Source organism: Danio aesculapii, chromosome 23 (assembly GCF_903798145.1).
Source record: "Danio aesculapii chromosome 23, fDanAes4.1, whole genome shotgun sequence".
NCBI lineage: Eukaryota > Metazoa > Chordata > Actinopteri > Cypriniformes > Danionidae > Danio > Danio aesculapii.
In genome coordinates this window covers 35,396,305-35,419,315 of record NC_079457.1, presented here as the reverse complement: position 1 = coordinate 35,419,315, position 23,011 = coordinate 35,396,305, and the positions used below count along the sequence as shown (strand labels likewise).

At 37.1% G+C, this 23,011-nt stretch overlaps 1 protein-coding gene across 6 annotated transcripts in view; it reads left to right on the top strand.

Moving 5' to 3' along the window:
• The window catches only part of LOC130217013 (protein phosphatase 1 regulatory subunit 12B-like), a 63,705-nt gene that overhangs the window by 32,949 nt on the left and 7,745 nt on the right, over positions 1–23,011 (top strand). Inside the window, exons 2-7 of one of the 6 annotated variants that reach the window (XM_056448989.1) lie at positions 1,781–1,797; positions 1,891–2,023; positions 3,180–3,284; positions 6,392–6,442; positions 8,451–8,501; positions 16,995–17,066. In XM_056448989.1, coding sequence (XP_056304964.1) covers positions 1,781–1,797; positions 1,891–2,023; positions 3,180–3,284; positions 6,392–6,442; positions 8,451–8,501; positions 16,995–17,027 — 390 coding nt within the window. In that variant the 3' untranslated portion in view covers positions 17,028–17,066. Of the gene's footprint in view, positions 1–1,780; positions 1,798–1,890; positions 2,024–3,179; positions 3,285–6,391; positions 6,443–8,450; positions 8,502–16,991; positions 17,067–22,125; positions 22,667–23,011 lie in introns of those variants that run through there. The other 5 variants (XM_056448987.1, XM_056448984.1, XM_056448985.1 and 2 more) reach the window with 5 other exon arrangements.

Below are 23,011 nucleotides of genomic sequence, written 5' to 3'. Positions count from 1 at the left end.
AGCTTCCAATTATAAATCTTAATTTAAAAGATAGATTTGTGAGGCGTGTACTTCAGTGTACTTCAATATATAGTGCTGAGCACTGTGTATTGTCCCATAGTGTTTACATGGTCATAATACAGCAAATAATACAACAAGCTTTTAGTTTTTTGGCTAGCTTTTGCAGGTGGACATCACAATGCCCTTGGCGGGTGAGTGGGGGAGTGTCTTTTGTCTCTCAAGGTGTGAATTAATCATGACCATTGTCACTCAAGCATGGAGCTGAGATCACCCAAAACAAACTTCACAAATTGTAATTCATTGTAATGTTTTCTTCGAATGAGAAAACAGAATAATTTTCACATAATTGGGAAGTAAATATTCTAGCCTACAAGACTGGTTATTCAAAAGACTTGTTCAGGCACATTCAGTGTGTTTTTGGACATTATTTCAGCTACATTTTTTTTCTCCAAAACTTAACCATGCATAATATATATTTAATTTAAAACGCAATCATGTACATTAATATTTATCACATATTATTGTAGTCCAGTTTGTGCTGAATACAAAGAAAAAAAAAACCATGTTGGCCTGTACTATGTAATAAGTAGCTGAAATAAGCACAAATGTCAGGGCATGTCAAAACATCTCAGGGGGCCCAAAATCACCTCAGACCCCCAAGGGTTAACATGCAATGGATTTACCTTAATACTTTAATCAAAGTAACTGACCTGTTCACTATTTTAACAATCAAACAAATAATAATTAAACAATAATCAAACAGTATTTAATAGTTTAATTATTGCAGGAAACCAACATTCTCCACTGTCACGTGACAACAGAGGTGAGGATCCACCTGCAGTTTATTATGAAGAATAGGCAGGCAGGGAACGGTCAAAACAGGGGCAAACAGAAGCATACAGTAAATTTGAGAGCAAAGTAAAAAGCAGGCAAACGGTCAGGTCAGGTAGCAAAACAACGTAAATAGTAAAGCAAAGAAAAGGTCAAAAACACGAAAAGGCAAGACAAGGATAACACTTACGTAATGCTCTAAACAGAAACAACAAGACTCAGCAATGTGTGTGTGCGTGAGAGGTGAATATATAATCCATTTAATCAGTCTATGATTCGTTTCCAGCTGTGTGTGTGTGTGCGCAAATAAGGGAGAGAGCAGGAACTGGTGTGTGTGAGGAACATTGATAAGATTTGAAGTCCACCTCCGTGACAGATTTGTAGTTCTCCAGTGATCTGCAATACACCCACAATACTGTACAGAAAATTCACTAATGAAGGTCAGAATGAGTAAAAAAAATGTAAAAATAACTTCACCCACTCCAATGAAGCATTGCAAATAAATAAATATATGTACAACAAACCTGTTTTTTTTTTTTTCAAAAGATCAGCACCTTTTCATCTAATTTTTATCCTTCATGGTATTGTAGTTTGTTTTTCTCATTAAAGCATTACATTTAAACCCTTTTGTCTTTTGTCTGATTTTTATTTGCTTCAAATCATAATCAAACATTGCAGAATGTTTTAGTTTATAACGCTTTCATTAAAAAAAAGAACCTGATGTGAAAATATGACTTTGAAATAAAGTGTTCTATTAAAATCCCAAAACATCCCACTCCTTTACAGCCCTTTTGGTATGCATATTTATGTGCTTGTATTATTCCATTTGATATATGTAGAGTGCATAAAAACAAACAAACTAAAAACACCACCTTTTGGGTTCTTATTTGTTATTTTAAGGAGGTTTTTAGATTAAATGACTTCTCTTTTTTTCCTTTTTTCTTTATAGCAAGACCGGGCATCAAGGTAAGCTGCTCTGTTCCTTATTACAGACATGATTGATGAATCTACATGTCATCACTGCTAACTAAACTGATGGAGATTGATTTGAATGAGCAGGTCAGACTCCAGCGGTGTGGATTCTCTGTCAGACCGGCTGTCATCTCGAACCAGCACTTACACACGCAGAGAAAACAGACTCGCCTCGCTGAGCAAACCTGATGAGGACTCCACCAGCAAGGACTATAAGAAGGTCAGGGGAACTCTGAATCCCAAAATGATTTTTGCATAATAGGTGCTTAATTATTTCTTGAGAAAATACTATTATGATTAATGTATTCCTTTTGAATTAAAGCTTAATTAAAATAAATTATTTTCAGCACACAGTAATTAATCCCATCTTCAGAATCACACAATCCTTCCTAAACAATTGTTTTTGTATTTTTTGTAAGTTGAAAAATGTTGTGCTGCTTTACATTTCTTTTAAATATAAATTAAACGACTAATATACCACCATTGGAAATCCATTAGGTAAAATCTTAAAATAACTTGATGAATTCCTTGATGAAGGTGTGAGTTTTTCACAGACTTTAACAGAGTATAAAAATCCTGATGGTTCTGTGGGTCTCGTCTATCAAATCTGATCTTTAATTTGTATTTTATATTGGATTCAAGTCAGGTGATTGGCTGGGCCATTCTACGGCTTGATTTTCTTTCTCTGAAAGCATTGGAGTGCTTGCTTGGTTGTGTTTTGGATCATTGTCTTGCTGAAATGTCCACCCTGGTTTCATCTTCATCATCCTGATAATGTAGACATTGGACTGAAGCAGCTCATGCTAATTTACACTGAGGAAGGGCAGTTTGTTGCTGTAGAACAACAGAGATTTCAGCTGCTGTCTGGGCTTTCACTGCCTTTCTACACCTCCATTTCTTCAAGTGTTCTATACTTTTCCCCTGCATCATTTTATTGTATTATGCATAACTTAATTGGTAAACTAATTAGGTTTGTTTTCTTTGCATTTATGGACTTCCTTGGTTGTTGTAAACATCCTCTGAACTTTATAAGTCAACGACACCTTTAGAAATATTTTTTCTGAGAAAAAAGGTGTTCAATACTTATTTTCCCGCTATATGTTATGAAATTTACATGATACAAATGTCTTCATTAAACATTTTTGGCATAAAAGGAAAATCGATCATTTTTACTTATTCAATATGTTTTCGCCTATTACTAAAAATATATATCTGTGCACCATAACACTGGTTTTGTGGACCAGGGTCACATATAGCATTTTTTGTTTATCAAGTGCAGGCCATTAGTGCTCTTCTGTTGACCAGCGACAGGAAAGCATCTCCCGGTGGACATGCTATTTTAATGGGATGAACTGTAGTTTGTTTGTCTTTATCAGCTGTATGAGGACGCTCTGTCTGAGAATGAGAAGCTGAAGTCTCGACTGGAGGACAGCAAACAGGAGCTTACCAAAATCCGCTCGCAGCTGGACAGAGTCACACAGGTAAGAGGTGACAGTGCTAGTAGATGAAGAAAGAAATGGCCTGAATCATCACTATGACCATCATCTGCCAAGAGGAGAGGCTTGGATTAAAAACAATAGCATATGCTGAATCCAGCCTTTAAAATGCTCTTATCATCTGTGAAAAGCCAATCATGTATCAAGATAGTGGTCCAACAGGTGTTGCAGCTCTTGGGAATACTTCATTCTGATTGGTCAATCTCTACATTCCAATGTCTGTTATTCCCCGGTGGTTGAACTGATTAAACTAAAAATACAGGCTGTCAGGGTTTCAGACAGATTTAGTTTGAAATTATGTTAGTTCAGTTTGATCTTATGTTAAGTGTACATTTTATTTTGCATAAACAAAGCTAGATGTACACTATCCCCTGCTTAAAATGTTTGGCTTTTCTGTGGGTGGGCATGTTTTGCTATGAATATGCAACGCTATCTCACAGAAATTCATAATTTTTAAATAAGTGGCTAATTCGTATAAAACATACAATCTCATTTGTACAATTTAGTATGATTTGCTTATCCCCCAATGATGGTTGGGTTTAGGGGTGGAGTTGGGAGCCACGTCTCCTTATAAAATTTGTACATTTTTGTACGACTGAATTTGTTCGAATTAGCCACTATACTGACAAAATATAAAATAGTTACCTTTCCTCGTGAGATCAGGCTTGAATATGAGTTTAAAGGCTTTTGTTTTGTTGTTTTACAGTTTTGCTTTTGGGTCAAAAAAGACACATTTTGTACAAGAATTTAAGGGTCACCAAAACACTAGTTAATTGTCATTTTAAATCTTAATACTTTACCACTATCCTTCAGACCACTAGCTCTAAAAACATTTTTTTTTCAATTATCATTTTAGAGCATTTAGTCTGTTTACTTAGTTTATTTATTATAGTACGTCTAAGAGTAGGGGAGCACGTAACAAAGTAACACAGAGGTAAAGTGTAACAGAGTTTTAAGGTATTTGCTCAGGGTTAACCATGGCATGCTTCCAAGGTTTTTTACCACTGTGTCGGCAGACGTCTTCCTGCCAATTATTGAAAAAGTTCGGCAAAATTTGGATGAGATTATTTTTAAAACAATCTGTGAAAGTATGAACGTAAAATCTTATATTGTTGTGATAACCGTCTTCTAGGCTAAAAGATGAAACCATTTAAAAGGTGTAAAACACACACAGTGACTGCTAGCCAGTTTTGAGAAAAACACGACACAGCGGTGTTAGTTGTAACAGGGTGTTACAATTAAGCCACACACTCTTGGACTCCAATTAAATCAAGAAAATAATTATTGAATTCTTAGTGTAATGATGAGAACTTTTATATATTTTTTTTTTAATAGAAAATATTTTTTTAACAAAAAAAAATTATTTTATTGCTAATAATGCAAATAAATGCATTATATAATAATACAAGAAAAAATAAATTGAACTGAGGAAATAAAGCTAGTATTAAGATTAAACAGAAATTAAATTAACTGTGTGAACTCTTACTTTATAAGCATGTGTTACAACTAACCCTCTGCCTGTTACAACTTGCCCCACTGGTGGGGTAAATAGTAACATTTTTACTCCTGGCAATTTTGGCAATACTGCACAGAAACCATAGTTCCAGCGATCATACAACCAGTGCTCATTTGTAGGAGAAGCCTGTGTTGTTGGTAAAAAGAAAAAGAAAAATATGGTTTGTCTAACTCCATTGCTTTGTTCATTACTTGACCAAAACTAAAAAATGTTATATACAAAATATTATATATGTTATATGTATATGTTATATGTATATGCATATTGTATATGTTATAAAATATTATATATATATTATTAAAAATTATTATATATTATTTACAATTATTAGTCCCCCTTGATTTTTTTTACTTTTTTAAATATTTCCCTGTATATATATTTATATATAAATATGTTTTCTTCTGGAGAAAGTCTCATTTGTTTTATTTCAGCTAGAATAAAAGCAGTTTAATGAACCATTTTAAGGGCAAAATTATTAGCCACTTTAAGCTATTTATTTATTTATTTTTTTTGATAGTCTACAGAACAAACCATTGTTATACAGTAGCTTGCTACCCTAACTTGCCTAGTTAACCTAATTAACCTAGTTAAGCCTTTAAATGTCACTTTAAGCTGTATAGAAGTGTCTTGAAAAATATCTAGTCAAATATTATTTACTATCATCATGGCAAAGATAAAATAAATAAGTTATTAGAAATGAGTTATAAAAACTATTACGTTTAGAAATGTGTTGAAAAAAAAAACTTCTCTCCGTCAAACAGAAATTGGGGAAAAAAATAAACAGGGGGGCTAATAATTTTGACTTCAACTGTGTAGCGTATATTTTTTTGTATATCATGTTTCGGCATTTTATTTTCACAAATATTGTTTCAATCCTTATAATAGACCACAAAATGCCACCCAGGCTCATTCTGAAAACGTATCGCTATATACATTTCTGGAGAGTGATAAATATGTCTGCGGAGGTATGTTTTTTGCAGTTTTTGTTTTCATGAATCCACCAGAGGCTGCTGTGTATGCTTTTTGAGATCTCAAATTTATCTCGCAAGTGCCACTTATACCTGTTTTTCTCACGTAAATCCACCAGAGGCCGCTGTTGACTGACTGACTAACCGATCAACTGACCCACCATCCTCCTTCCCTAAACCCAACCAATAGTATTTTCAAAAGCCCCAATCGACCTGTCTACCCACTTCCCCTAAACCCAATCGACACTTTCTGGAACTGTTCTTCAGACTTGAACCCTGTTGCCATGGTCAACTCCTTTCTGCGTCTCAAGTCCGCCGAGATAGATGGCCAGCTATCTGGTAAAACTGGTAACAGTGGGAAAATAGCGCATATGGAAGTCAGCTGGTAAAGGCAAAAAGGAATGGCATCATACCATCCCATAGCGTTAATTTTAAAGATGAATTGCAGCCATGCATTCTTCTGGCTTCATAATTCACGATCTCCGGAAATGTATATAGGGCTATGTTTTCAGAATGAGCCTATATGTTGACAAAATGGAACTCATCTTTGACCCTTCTGTGTGCATTTATCCTCTTTTGCTCATTAATCTTTTATGAATGTGTTTCAGAAGCAGGACAGAATATCAGAGAGGTCCACTGTATTTGAATCAGAGAAAAGGGTATATATATATCATTACATAATCATTATTGATAATTTCAAAATTTCAGTGTTTCCTCTTCTTGTTTTCTTTAAATTGCCCATGTTTCCTGACTTTTAAATATTGTATTTTCAGTAACACTTTAGTTTAGGTCTCAATTTATGCTGGCTTATTACCTGCTTATTAATAAGATATTAACTGCTCATCAGTATTTATAAAGTATGGTCTTATTCTGGATCCCGAATCTTACCTTACTAACTATTTTTTTATTTTATGTAATTTTAACAGCTGTCATTACATTTGGATTATTTTAGTATTAGTAAAACAACATACATTTATCATACAACACACTCAACTACACAGTAAAAATTGTAAAAAAAATTGTAAAAAACAGTCAAAAGACTGGCAGCAGGGCTTCCAGAGATATTCCGTTAAATTACAGAAAATAACCATTTAACAAAATGACATGCAAAAACTGTAAAATACAGAACATACTTTACGGTCAAAACTACTAAAAACTAAATTACAGTTTATTACTGTTGATAATTTGCATTTAAAATGAGAAAAAATGGAAAAACAAATGATAATAACTACCATTTTAGTAATTATTACCTGCAATTACCGTATATATATATATATATATATATATATATATATATATATATATATATATATATATATATATATATATACATATATATATATATATATATATATATATATATATATATATATATATACATATATATATATATATATATATATATATATATATATATATATATATATATATATATATATTATTGTAATTATACAGATTAATTTATGTAATTATGCATGAAATCTCTAAATATTCCATACATTTTTTCCACTTTTAACATACATTTAAATAAAAAAAATCGATATATATATTAAAGAATCATTAAGCTTAGGTACAAATAATTGCTGTTGTTATAAAACACTGTAAATATAACCATAAATTATAATATTTATAAAGTATAACAATTATTTTTTTAGGATTTGTAGGTTAAACTCCAAAACAATTTGTTTAAAAAAAATACAAAATTTTTACATATCTAATTTTTTATTAATTTATTTGTATTTTTACAAAGAACACATTTGGTTTCTGGGGTCACAGACCCTTCAGCTGGAGGACAGGGGGCCCTCAAGAGAACAAACTGCCACCCCAGGGAGAGTGGCAGGCCCCTGGGGCAGCCTGCTGGGATCACAGACCCTTCAGCTGGAGGACAAGGGGCCCTCAAGAGCCCAAACTGCCACCCAGGGACAGTAGCTGTCCCCTGGGGCAGCCTGCTGGGGTCACAGACCCTTCAGCTGGAGGACAAGAGGCCCTCAAGAGCCCAAACTGCCTCCCAGGGACAGTAGCTGGCCCCTGGGGCAGCCTGCTGGGGTCACAGACCCTTCAGCTGGAGGACAAGGAGCCCTCAAGAGCCCAAACTGCCACCTAGGGACAGTAGCTGGCCCCTGGGGCAGCCTGCTGGGGTCACAGACCCTTCAGCTGGAGGACAAGGGGCCCTCAAGAGCCCAAACTGCCACCCCAGGGAGAGTGGCAGGACCCTGGGGCAGCCTGGGGCACCTAGGCAGGGGCCCCAACAAAAACAAGATTAGTGTCATGTGAGAATGCCTGCAAAACAAAGTTGAAGATCAAATAGCAGTTTATTAAGCTCGCGTTAATCTTCATATGATTACTATCTTCACTAAAAACAATTTGACTGAATTTTTGTTCCCCTATTTTTACAGGAATAATCTGTATTATTGTAAAATTTCCTAACTCTCTGAAAATACAGAACATTTCCTTTAAAAAACTGAAAAATCACATACAGTAATACCAAAATACAAGCAATAACTGTAAATTTAATGTTAGAATTTTTTTATTACAAAAAATATCTGTAAAACAACAGGTATTTCACTCTATAATAAAAAAATGGAAACAATTACCTGTAAGATAACGTTATTTTTGAGGTTTATTTCAAAAAGCATAATCATATGAATGTTTTGTCTGCTTGTGTAGGAAAAAGAAGCATTGGAGAAGAGGGTTTCAGATATGGAGGAAGAATTAAAGGTACATTTCTATCAAATGTTTTACTTTTTACTCTGAGCTTGGGTTGGGGTGACTTTTTTAAGAGCATGCTCCAAAAGCTAACCTAAGGACTTGCCATGGCAGTCTGTTTGATGTATCGTAATTAACAAAAAGTTTAGATCTCTTGTCGTAAGTTCGACGATTAGTGTATCTACTGTTCCTGTTTAAGTGATGTTAGCCACAGTGCTCACTGCTGGCCATTACGCTCGACATCAGTAACATCAGCTCTGTATGGTCTCACAGCTGTTGAAGTACATGTTGACCTAGTTTGTGCTACACCGGAGCCGGATTGAATCCAGCAGAGACACGGCACGGCTTTTGTTCAGAATTCCAACAGTAATTGCACATAGCTGGCATTTTGAGGGGCCAAGAACAAGACAGTGCCAAATATATGAAAAGCCAAATTAATGCGAGGCGGTGTAGTCCAGCAAGCACAGTCAGATAATTGATCTGGTTTGGAACTGAAGTATTAGGATCTCTGGGCTGTTTGGACTCAGGTTATTTCAAAGTTGATTTGATTCAGCCAAGATATGTGGAAGCCACTAGCTAAGTTTTTGTATTTTTTTGTGCATTTAGAGATTTTGTTTACATTAAAAATTTGCTTTTTGGATGGCAATGGAAAGAAATCTTAAGATATATGCTCAGTTAAGGTTGATAACTTTCAAAATGATAAAACATGAAGGTATTTTGTTGGAAACACGACACATATCATCAATATGAATGAGATTCTATGCAGGTATTAAGTTCATTAATGCTGTCATTAAGTTTCATTTGAAATGCAAAGGAGACATTGTTTGAGATGTCTTTGTCATGACAACTTGACATAAACAAATATATCATAACCTGTCCAACTTGTCATAAATCTGTCATAAACATAACTGTCACAATGGCGGCACAATGGCTCAGGGCTTAGCACAAAACAAGAAGGTCACTGGTTCGAGTATCGGCTAGGCATTTTTGTGTGAAGTGTGGAGCATGTTCTCCCGTGTTCGCGTGGGTTTCCTCCAGGTGCTCCGGTTTCCCCCACAGTCCAAAGACATGCGCTATAGGTGAATTGAATAAACTAAATTGCCTGTAGTGTATAAGTGTGAATGAGAATGTATGGGTTTTTCCCAATACTGGGTTGTGACTGGGAGGGCATCCACTGTCTAAAACATACGCTGGAATAGTTGGCAGTTCATTCCGCTGTGGAGACTTCTGATAAATCAGAGACTAAGTTGCAGGAAAATGAATGAATAGCTGTCACAAGGCCATTATAATAGAGCCATGAATTTTATAGCGTGATTATTATTGTTCTTGATCTCAACTACATTTGTTATTATACTATCATTTTAATAACAAATGAGAGATACTAACACGAAAAAAGAGAAAAGATGGCGGCGCGTTCACATCGCGAGGCTTAGCGTCTCTCCAGTTTCTGCGATTTTGCAGTATTATTCCTGCTCATTTCGGGTCTGTTCGTGCAGAACAGCAGTGCCTTTACATCGTACACCTGACAGGAGATCTTGGATAATGGTTTGTGCATTCCGGACAGTTTCATTAGCAATCTTCAACTCATCCCTGAGATCGCCAGAACACCGGGCCTGAGCGCCCTACCCGGCCTGGCGGAAGTGCTCGAAGGCGGTGCAGAAAACGTAAACAAAGACGGGGGAAGTGTGGCAGACTAAGAGCTAAGCTAAAGCTAACACCACACCGGCTCTCTTTACCCAGCATCTTTCTCGCCAATGTACGGTCACTAGTGAACAAAATGGATTAGATTCGACTGCGCATCAACCACAGCAAAAGATTATGGAACTGTAATGTCATGATTTTCACAGAAACATGGCTAAACAGCAGGATACCAGACAACGCTGTATCGCTAACTGAGCATCAAACATTCCGAGCAGACAGAACAGTGGATGACTCCGCTAAGACCAGAGGCGGAGGATTACGCATTTATATTGGGAGACATTGCTCTGTTAACCTGGAATTTCTAATGGTTAAATGTAGACCGTTTTATCTGCCACATGAGTTCACCTCCACCATAATAACTGCTGCCTATATTCCTCCCGATGCTGATGCCAAGCTTGCTATGAATGAACTTCATGCAGCCATCAGCAAACAACAGACTGCTCACCCGGAGGCTGCTTTATTGTTGCGGGGGATTTTAATCACTCAAACTTAAAGACAGTGCTCCCCAAATTCCATCAAAACATTTTCTGCCACACAAGGGGAAACAAAACTTTAGACCAAGTTTACACAAACATGGCTGAAGCATATGCTGTGACCCCCCTCCCCCACTTGGGTCAATCAAATCACCTTTCTTTGTTTCTCACCCCCAAGTACTCACTTCTCATCAACCGTGTGAAGCCATCAGTGAGGGCCATCAAAGTGTGGCCAGCGGGGGTGGACTCCACACTCCAGGACAGGTTTGAACCATAGACTGTAAAATATATGGACGGAGTATCCGTGACGTCACCCATAGGTTTCTGAAGAGCGCAAAAGAAGCCACAAGTAGGCGCGGCCAACCGTCGCCATTTTGTTCGCGCGTCATCGCACCCACGGCGGGATACCAAACAAGGGCAAAGAGGCGGAGAGTGGGCGGAGCTTGCTTAGACCTGGCAGACAGACTTTACTGTGGGAGAAACGCTTGATACTTTAATACCTGCGACTCGTTTGTGTTCTGACCACATGTGCTTGGCTGTACACTATATCAATAAAGTGATTAGACTTTCAAAAACACTGTTGTAATACATTGAGCCACTAAAAATTGCTCTTATGACGTTTTTCTACAGGAGGAAAACGCGAATTACTTCCAAACACTTCAGATATAGTCTGTGTTAGTAAATGCAAGACTATTGATGAAATCCAGCATAACACTGTATGACAACGCTTCAGATGACTGTTCTAGAGCCTACAGCTAATCTATCTGTCACATTCTGGAGTGCTCTACGGGTCTAAAGAAATATATTAATGATAAATGATCTTAAATCAAACAAATACATTTATAGAGATGGTGTATAAGTATATAACTTTACTCACATGGGAAACGAGGCCACATGAATGGTTTGTGAGCACAATTAAGTGCACACAGCATCCCATATCATCTGATAATTGTAAGAAATAAGTCCAAAAGGCAGCTGACTGTGTAAAGCCACATAAAACAAAACAAAAATACGAGGAATATGCCGAGATCAGTGGCTAATCTGCCGGATTCAGCTGAGGTGAAGTGACGGCGACCAGCGAGACCTAGCTGTCACTCAAGTGACCACGCCCTTAATTATGCAAACTTAATAGAACCTAATATAAAGGAAACGGATGAGTTATAAAAAAATTCACCCCCCTCACAGTTGTCATGGAGGGTAATAATAGCTATATGAACCAAAATCGTTCTTTGTACCAGGCTGTAAACACCTTTTGTTCTGCTGTAAAATTGGCCATTCTAACAGTAGGCTCAATTGCACTTTGCTCTATTATGGAGCCAGGACTAGCGGAATTTTGATGAATTGCAGTTTCAGTTACTTCCGTATTGGCCTCCCGAGGGAGAGCGGGAGGTTGCCGCTTGGTTTGAACACACAGACTGGAGTATGTTTGCTTCCCAGGCCACATGTGGCTTTCACACAGACATTGATAGTTACACTTCCTCTGTTCTGGAATATATCAACACCTCAACACCACCATAGACAGTGTTACAACCCAGAAACAGATCACCACATACCCAAATCAAAAGTCATGGATGAACAAGGAGGTGCGCCTCCTGCTGAAGGCACGCAACACTGCCTTCAGATCAGGGGATGCACAGGCCTACAGCACTTCCAGTGCTAATCTGAAGAGGGGCATCAAAAAGGCCAAGCACTGTTACAAGCTAAAGCTAGAGAAGCACTTTTCCAACTCTGATCCTCGGTGCATGTGGCAGCAACTACAAACCCAGCCAGTCCACCCCCACAGCCACAAATGTCTCCTTCCTAAACGAGCTAAATGACTTTTATGCCCGCTTTGAAAGAGACAATACAGAACCCTACACCAGGAACACTTCCTCAACCAACCACTCACCTATCACACTCACCTCCTCAGAAGTCTACACCGCACTGAGTCGGATTAATGAGCGTAAGGCTGCTGGACCAGACAGTATTCCTGGGCGCGTCCTCAAAGCATGTGCAGAACAGCTCGCTGGGGTATTCACAGACATTTTCAACCTGTTGCTTAACCTAGCAACTGTGCCAACATGCTTTAAAACCACCTCTATTGTGCCAGTGCCCAAACACTCCAGCCCAACATGCCTGAATGACTACCGCCCTGTAGCACTCACACCCATCATCATGAAGTGCTTCAAGCGGTTGGTCCTGGCACATCTGAAAGACTCTCTACCATCCACACTTGACCCACATCAGTTTGCCTACCGTGGCAACAGGAGCACAGAAGATGGCGTCTCCATAGCACTGCACTCTGTCCTCACACACCTGGACAATAAAAACACTTATGCACGAATACTGTTTGTTGACTTCAGCTCAGCATTCAACACTGTCATACCCTCTAAGTTACTGATCAAACTCAGAGACCTGTATATCGACGCGTCTCTCTGCAACTGGGTTATGGACTTTCTGATTAACAAACCTCAGGCCACATCTGCTCCACCACCGTCACATCCAACACTTGTGCACCACAGGGCTGCGTGCTGAGCCCCTTCCTCTACTCCCTTTTTAGCATCAACTGTAGGCCTGTGAACAGATCCAACACCATCATCAAATTTGCAGATGACACCACAGTGATTGGTCTAATCAGCAATAATAATGAGACTGCCTACAGGGAGGAGATACAGCATCTGGCCACTTGGTGCACTGACAATAATCTGCTCCTCAACACCAACAAGACCAAGAAGCTCATTGTGGACTTCAGGAAGGGACGACCAGGCTCACATGATCCCATCCACATTAATGGGATGGCCGTTGAGCCTGTCTCATCCTTCAAGTTCTTGGGGACCTACATCTCAAAGGACCTTTCCTGGACCACCAACACCTCCAGCCTGGTCAAGAAATCTCACCAGCGCCTATTCTTCTTGAGGCAACTTAAGAAGAACCAGCTTTCATCAGCTGTCTTGGTGAACTTCTACCGTTGCACAATAGAAAGCATCCTGACCAACTGCGTCACAGTCTGGTATGGAAGCTGCTCTGTTGCTGAAAACTGCCCAACGCATCACAGGGACTACACTGCCAGCTATTGAGGACATCCAGAAGAAACGCTGTCTGCGCCGAGCATGCAGTATTCTTAAGGACACCTCTCACCCTGCTCACAGACTGTATTCTCTCCTGCCTTCCGGCAGGCGCTTCAGGCTCCCCCGGACAAAAACCAGCAGACTGAGGAACAGCTTTTTCCCCAGAGCTGTCTCCCTTTTAAACTCAGCCCCTCACTGACTCTTTTGCCCCCCCAATACACCCCCCACACTCCTCTAACTCCTCCTCACAATCACTGCGCTATTTAACATTTGCACATTTAAAGTTTGCACTTATCCATTGCACTGATTCATTGATTTGAAAAAAATCCATCTGTAATTATTACCATAGTTTTTCTATAACTGCACTTTATAACTTAAACCTAAATCCTGCACTTGCTGCTATTGCACTGCTGTTTAGACTGAAACTGCATTTCGTTGCCTTGTACTTGTACATGTGTAATGACAATAAAGTTGAATCCAATCTAATCTAATTAAACATGAATGATGCAGTTATTAAATTATTTGACAGGGTATTGACACTTATACTGAGGAACCTTGAATAAAGGAATGATGAATAAATTTTGGTTCAATTGTTCCAAAAAATAAATAAATAAATAAATAATGATAATAAAACAATCATGACACAATTATGGCCTCACAGCAATCATGTTTATGACAGATTTATGACAATTTGCGATAGTGTCATTTTGGTAATCTGAAGTCATGACAAAGACACTGACAGTTTTTTTTTTTGTAATGTCAGTTTAGCAAACAAAGACAAAGACAGGTTGTGATGTATTTGTCAAGGACATATCAACCAATGAAATGACACTTAATGACAGTTTTAATAATCATGCATAAAATTTCCAGTGTGTCACGTCATAATTTTAAAGGTGTCATGAAAAAGTGGACACATCTTAGTCATGTATTCTCAAATGTTATTTAACAATGTGTTCTAATAACATGCATTGTGACACGATTACAGTGACATGTCGTGTGTCGCATGCTGTTCGTCGCATGTCTCGCCATGTGACGTTTAAATACCAGAGACATTCAGAACCACAGACTAGTGCACAGCACTCCCAACAAAATGGACAGGTTTATAATCTAATTAATACTTATTATTCAAATCAATTCAATTCATCTTTATTTCTATAGCGCTTTTACAATGTAGGTTGTGTCAAAGCAGCTTAACATAGAAGTTGTAATTGAAACTGAAACTGCGTCAGTCCAGTTTTCAGAGTTGAATTTCAGTTTAGTTCAGTGTGGTTTAATTTTCACTGCTGAAAGTCCAAACAACGAAGAGCAAATCCATCCATGCACATCTCCACCAGTCCCAAACCAGGCAAGCCAGTGGCAGCAGTGGCAAGGAACAAAACTTCACCAATAAACCTCATTAATATTGTTAAAGTACAGGCTGAGTGACTGAAAGTTCTAGTGTTCATGTTTAAACCGTATGCTAACTATTTTTTTTCAAGATATAAGGTAAACGATCTGCTGCCTCTTTTCAGTATGACTTTAAATATCATGTAAACTAGTACTCAAATGCACACCTCTAACATTTAATGAGTAAACATAACCTGCACCTGAAGTGATCATTGTCATAGATGTTTAAGCTGTTGATCGGCATTACACGGTTGGTTAGGAGGACAAAAAATTATTTCAACATGGAAAAGACGGCTTTAATTGCGTGTTGCAGAGGTATATTGTGTGTTATTAGGACACAGTGTGAGTCAAGAAAAATTATGTCAAAATTTTTTAACTTTGTTAAACTTGCTAAATGACCAGCAGAAATGACTCATAGGTTTTAAAACACCAAGCATCATAACCATACCTATCAACCCTCCCGTAGTTTACAGTTCTATCCCGCTATCATCCCGTAAAGCTATCTTTCAGTATTTCTCCCGTATTTTCAGTCTTTTTCTGAAGAGTGGCAAATAAACATTAAAGAGCCGAGCCTCCCTACCACCAGTGGCCATGCCTTGCTCTTAAATATGTTTGTTCTCTGCTTTCATTTTATATAGGCATGAAAACACTTTGAAATAAATATAAAAACATCAGGATTCCCTTTCCTTTTCATTACAGGCACCGTAGCCCCTCCTATGCAATCCTTAAAACAGTCATATACCGGTGCGTGACTGTCAGCTGATGCGCTCCATAGTGATAAATAGACGCTGTTTCCAAAACGGTTTACGAGATTTGAAGGGGAACGAAAATCTGGATTTTGGGTGCGTGTTTGAACAGACATATACACATAATCAATGGTATAACATCTAAAGATGTCGATCTTGGTGGGGTGTTTTTTTCAAATACAACTAATTTTGTCCTAAATAAGCATAAAAAGTAATCGAATGCTTTCATTATAACGTTAGATGTGTGCATTTTTAAAGTGACACTTCTGTTATTTGATGTAATCAAACGAAAAATCCAAATAAATGAGAGTCATTCGTTGCTTTTTATTCAGAATGTGAAAGTTAAACTGTGAAGAAAAGATTAATGAGGTTTAATAACTTGATTCTATTTCTTTATAATAGCAAATTTTAATAAGCTAAACTGTTTTTTCTTTTGTAAATAATAATAATAAAATATATTACTGACCATTTAACTGTTTATTTACAATTGAACAGCTCCAGAAGAACATATTTAGTAATTTGGGGATTTTTTTGGGGGGTGTGTGGGGGGGGGGGGGGTATCCCTTATTATAGTGGCAACTTATTATGTAAAAAAGGAAGAGTTGGACTGTTTTCCTCATTTTCAGCAACTTCTGCTCTAAGAAATGATCACATCTACCACATATGTTTAATTCTCATTTTTGGATGGAAACATGCAGTTATTTCAACCCAATTCCGAGTGTAATACGAACTAATCCAACTGCTGGTTATTTATTTTTTTTATTAAATGAATTGGACCAAGTTTAACCCAATGTTTGGGTTAGTTTACCCAATTTGGGTTTAAATAACCCAGCATTTCTTTGTGTATGTAGTGACAGTTTTATTATCTGGAAAAAAATGATATGGAAATCATGTTTATTCACAAATTATCATTAGACACAAAATATCAATTTATTCTTCCCCATTTTTTGTGCAAGTCAAGTTTTTAGCTTCGTATGGAAACCTAGATAGTGTCGGTTATATTAATATAATGCAAATAGCTTATTTTCAGTTTTACACCGGAGGGCGTAAAATATTCATATGCTGATTGGTTCATTTTGTTGTGCTTTTCAATATGATAAAAGAGAAGCACTTGTGTTTGTTTGATCAGTGATGTCACTGTTGCCCCAGCAGACGCCCTCAGTGAGGTTTCGCTACCAGTTCTGAGTTCATCCTCAGCTGGACTGGGTGAAAGAGGGGCAGATGGTGAGTGGTTTTGCCCCACGTGTGGTTGCCTGTTCACACACACCAACACTCACCCATTACTCATAGCTGTACAGCACGTGTGGGCCATGTAGATCACTTACTGTATAAGTCTCCTTTAGTTTTTTTTTTCTTTTAGTTCAATCAGTTAAACTACTCAGTAATAGACCCTTATCACATGACGTCACGCGGTGTCCGATTTCGCTCAGTGAATCTTTACTTCTGCCTACACAGAAATTCCCATTGAGAACTCACCCAGTCAGCTGTATATTTACTATAGAAACAGTTAGACTGTGACTACGGCTGTTTTCTGTTGTCTGTATTCAAGGTGAGACATCTGACATCTAAAAAAAACTTATGGATCATCCAGATTTCTGCTTGAACCAAGAAAATAAGCCTTTAAATAGAGTCTATTGCTTTGTGTTGCTGTCTTTACTGCAGATGAAGTTGGTATGGACTTGTCAGCATTTGTCAAACAAATATTTCAGATGTTTACACGGGTGCTGCACATTTTTTTAAATGACAGAATTATTTTTATTATTTTTTTGTGACCTGAAGAATAAAAGTTAAATAAAACTTTGGCTATTTTACTGTGGCTGTTTACAGTGGTCAGCTGATTCACAAACACATTCATATTAATCACATTCTACTGCTCAGTTTTCTGTCCTTTTTTTATATAGGTATTTTATTCATAAACATAAAACATATGTTTATTTAATTTTCTACTTAAATGAAATAGAATTACAATGTTGCATGTGACTCTTAATAATCAAACAAAGTCATTATAAAAAAATTACAATTGTGAAATAACACCAAGAAGACTGCATTTGAATTCATTATTATTAGATTTTGAATTTATTTGTAGCATTATAAATTAAAAGGTAGTACTAATATCAAATTAAATCCACCCAAAAGGTGGCGATAGCACATAATTAATTCATTCAAATGGAGAAACGGAACAAAACATTAATAGATTAATAAATAATAAATTATGAAACTAGTTGCATTTATAGACATACTTACCAGGAAGAAGATTTAGAAGATAAGATAAGATAAGAAGATTTAGTTAAGAATTGTTCTCATGCTGGAACATTTACAGATAACAAATAATATAAATTTATATTAAGAGCAGCTTTAAAGTTAAAACAAATCTGTTATTGAGGAAATAGACTTGATTAATAAGTGAAAAGCTTGCAAACATATGCTTTCCTTGATAAACAATAGCTTATACCTATTCTTAATAACTTAAAGAATCATTTTCAAACTCAGAAAGCAGTTCAGCATTAAAAGAGAAACATTTGGACACATGCCCAATACCAATAATAGTCTTTAATCAGGTCGTGCAATATTGTCAGCAAATTTTCCAGAGAAATCTCCCATTTATTCAAAGGTAAACCGGAACCTAAAAATACACTGTGTTGCCGAAAGGGGGATGTGAAGTGACGTCATTGTGAAAAGGGTCTATTGGTTGTCAAGCACCATGATACACTATATGAGACAAAACAATTAAATGTTGCGCCCCACAGTTTATGTAATTTCTGAATTGAAAAAATCTACAAATTTTTATTTAATATAGTTACAAAGGCCCTAGTGACCAAACAAACAAAATTTCACCACAATGGTGACTTCAAAAGAATAGTGCAGGAGTTTAGTTCCAACCCTTTCTCAACAAACTTTTACCTGTAGGTTTCAGACAAGCCTGAAAGATTCAATTAGTTTGATCAGGTGTGTTTAATTAAGGTTAAAGCTAAACTGTGCAGAGCTGCGGCCCTCCAGGAGCTTAATTTGACACCTGTGGAATCTGCTTGTTAAGTGTGACATCACGTGAAGTGGCTTCCGGGTCCAATCGCTATATCAAACTGTATGGGGAGACTAATAGTCATAATGAACCCGATATGTATTTAGTTATAATGATACATTTTACCCGATATGTATTTAGTTATAATGATACATTTAGTTGATTCCTTTCACATCAGCATATCGACACCAAAGACACCTTATTTAAAGCAACATAAGACCTAGCTTGTCATAAAATCATGTGTACAGTAATAGAAAGGGTCCTGAACAACCATCAATATGTGACGAGGAGAGTAAGAAAGTGTTGGGAATACACCCCAGGTCTTGATTGGTCTTGGTCCTGTTATTGGGTATTAGTCAGGTCTTAGTCAAAAGGAAGCGCTGAGAGGAAAAGACTGAGGATCCTAATTTGTCTTTTGTAGCATCTAAAAACATGGGAAATTGAGCTGTGGTTTGCACCAAAGTAGCAGTCATACTGGGTATTTTGGCTGCAAGATATGACATGCAAACCTGCATATGTAATTTTAGAGGGTTAACCATACACAAACACACTTTTTGTAGAAACAAAGAAACACGAACAGATGCTGGATGCCTCACATTCATCTGCTGCACTGCATTGGACAAACTTAACGGCCTGATCCCAATGCCGTAAGCTGTAAAGCCACATTTGGAAATAGCATCAAACCTCAGGGTTTCTCCACATGCTGGTTCGGGATGTTTCTGAGGTCAACCACAGATGCCTTACACCACTCATTAATCTCTTCACTGCATTCTATGAAGCTTTTATATAACAAAACAGTGGTGATTACTAGTGCTTAATCCCAGAACTTGCTTCAGTAAAATGCTTGATTTGATTTCACACAAGTCATGAAGATGTTTGTAGGCCTGTTCTCCTTTGCTCTTTGTAAAGGGCTGCAGATGCATGTGCTGTGTGTCAGTTTCCCCATCGCTGATTTGTGTTCTCACATAATCGACTTTGCATGCTTATATTTCTGTCCCTCCTTCAAAAGTCAACATGAAATGCTCATTTTACTTTCGTATTGTGAAATATTAAAAGGGTAAACAAGGGTTCATTTTCTAATACATTTATGATGATGTGAGTTTTATATTCAAATGTCATTGAGAATAAATAAATAAATAAATAAATAAATAAATAAATAAATAAATAAATAAATAAATAAATAAATAAATAGGACATTGTTTAAACCATTGGGAAAAAAGTTGACAGGTATGGAGGGGAGAGAGATAATTAAAAAAAACAGTCACAATTTTCAGTACTGCAGACCTGTCAAGTTTCTGTTTGTTTCATAGAATTGAACATTTTCATTTTTATTTTCAGAAGCAAAATTATCACTGGAAAAACACCTTCAAAGGACACATTCGATTTGAACAATCATGGCCACACATGGTTGTTCCAAACCAAATAGCTTAAAAATGGTCAATTCAAAGGGCCCTTCAAATTGAAGGATTGCAAGGTGTTTGATTGTTTTCACTTCCATGATTCTTGAGGCACATGTTTCCAACAATCTTTTTTTAGAAAAAAAATTGGTCTCTTACACCTACAGTACCATCCCTTTAAAAATCTCACTCTTGAGAATCAGTTATTTAAAGGGATCAGGGAATATGAACAAAGTCCCTTGAAGGCAAATAATTTTACTCGGCGGCCATCTTTGAAACACCTCTTAGACAGTATGGTCAGGCATTCTGTCTGAATGGGGAAACATCAAATTCTTTAAAACTTTTTGCCAAGCTTACCATAACATTACATATTTGGAATCACCAGTAAAATGAAACAACATCTCATAAATTTCATTTCTAAACGTCCGAATCAAAACAAAATCTGCATATTTTCAGGTTGCCCGAGGTAATGCGCCTGCGCACTCGACATGAACGAGATCACGACACCAACCTCATTTATGGCCGTTTAACATATTATCATCCACTGGATAATGACTGTCTGATTGCGCTGCTCTTCTGAAATAATCCACAACTTGGTCTTGATGGTGAATGTCCTCCAGAAATGACAGAGACTGTTTGTTTACAAGTTTGTGGGCCTTAGAGTGGTTTCTGTCATGTGATGTACATTTGACAGAATAAACTGTACCTCACGTTCATTTCATACAGATTCCTAAAACAACAAAATAATTGTTTTCAAGTGAACTTGGTTCATTTAAAAGTACATATTTCAAGTTTTATGTGGATATATTTCTTATGTCTGTGGAGCAAGTGTTTGCTGAGATTCCAGTGTGTTTGTTGACCAACAAACTGTTGTAAAAGCACATACCTGGTCCCCTGAAGAAATGTCAATGATTGGCTCTATTACTAGTAGGCGGGGCTTCATTCGCCATATTGACCGTAACACTTTACCCCATTCAAAACTTAACGAAGTCTTGTGTATTCTATAGTCTTTGACAAGGATAAGCCACTCAAAGTGGAATACAGGCCATTTTACTTTGAATTCTTAATTACAATTAATGAGAATGCTCATTATGACGTCACTGTCGATTGGCTTTAAAGGGGTAGTTCATCTAAAATGAAAATATATGCACCATTTACATGCATCCCTCAAGATGTTTCTAAGTTTCAAGTTGTTACTTTGTTACATTACAAAAAAAGAGTTTTGTCTGGTTTCTAGTCCAAATATTTTTTTAAAATTCTTAATTCAAGAAGCATTTTCCAGACAAATAAAAAATATTGTCTTGTTTTGAGAAATAATAAGTCAAAATTAAGTGAGTTTTTCCTTCAAACAAGTAAATAATCTGCCAATGGGGTAAGCTAAATAAATGTATTTTAAGATAAAAAAGATAATTTTGTCTACCTCATTGGCAGATTATTAAGCTTGTTTTAAGGAAAAATAAAACTTCATTTTGACTCTATTTCTGAAAACAAGACAATATTTTTTGCTTCATGATTTAGGAATTTTTTTGATATTTGGACTAGAAACAAGACAAATGGAAGAAAAACATTTTTTGTAGTGTACCTGATTTGTACCTGATTTGATTTTTTTTCTGTTGAACTAGAACACCAGTTTCTGTTGAACTAGAGTACCAGTTACAAAATATCTTTTTTTCGCAATGAAAGGAACTCATACAGGTTTTGTGGATAACCCTTTAAAATGTCATGTTGACTTTGTTTTAACTAACTTAAGCACACTAATGCTGTACTTTAAAAAAATATATATTATTATTAATTTCAACCCCTGTCTGCTGTTGTATCTGCTTGGCTCCCGCTCTCTCCTCATGTCTGGGCGTCTCTGTATCTCCAGACTCCTCCAGCTCTGGCTCGGCTGCAGGCTCTCCGCAGGGGGAACGCACGCCTCCTAGTGGAGAATAAAGCCATGCTGCGCACCCTGGCCCACCTCTCTCAGACGGCCTCTCTGCCTGAGTCAGAGGATCTGTAATTCTTCCTTCATCTCTCTGTCTCTTCCTCCTCTTCCTCTGCCCCTCTGATGCTCTTCTCTCAGGCAGGTCTTTCTGTTTCATGCCTTTCTGTTGCCTTTAATCCATTTTTTTCTGCCTTTTTGGTCCATTTTGTTCCCCATGTTCCTCTTCTGAGAAGGGCAAGCCCTTACATTCCTCCTGCAGGCGGTGCCTTTGAAGATATTTATAGATCGTCCAAAGCCATGAGCAAACGTTTCTCTATATATACTCCAGCAATGTCCATATCAAATCACAGACTCTGTAGATTCATATTCATAGTGTCATATGTTATAAATAACCATACTAAATATTGGCTACCTACAGTATAAATCGCACACAGGGAATTGAAATAAAAATTTAAAAGTATAAGAAAAAGAAGGTACACTCTCAGAAAAATGGTACAATGTTGTACCAAAGAAGGTACAAACCCTTGTCACTGGTGCAATACCTTTTTATCGGACATAATTGTACCTTAAAGGGCACCTATGGTGAAAAATCTACTTTTCAAGCTGTTTGGACAGACATATGTGCATGTATGGTGTACAGACCGTCATATTGGAGTGATATAAACACACCCAGTCCTTTTTTTTCAATTTAGCAACATAAAAAAACGGTGGACCAATTGGAGCGGTTTTCAGATCGACCGCAACTTTACGTAGGAGTGCCCTCCCCCCGCCCACCGAATTGATTGACAGCTGCACATATTAACATGTCAGGGTTTAAAAATCATCT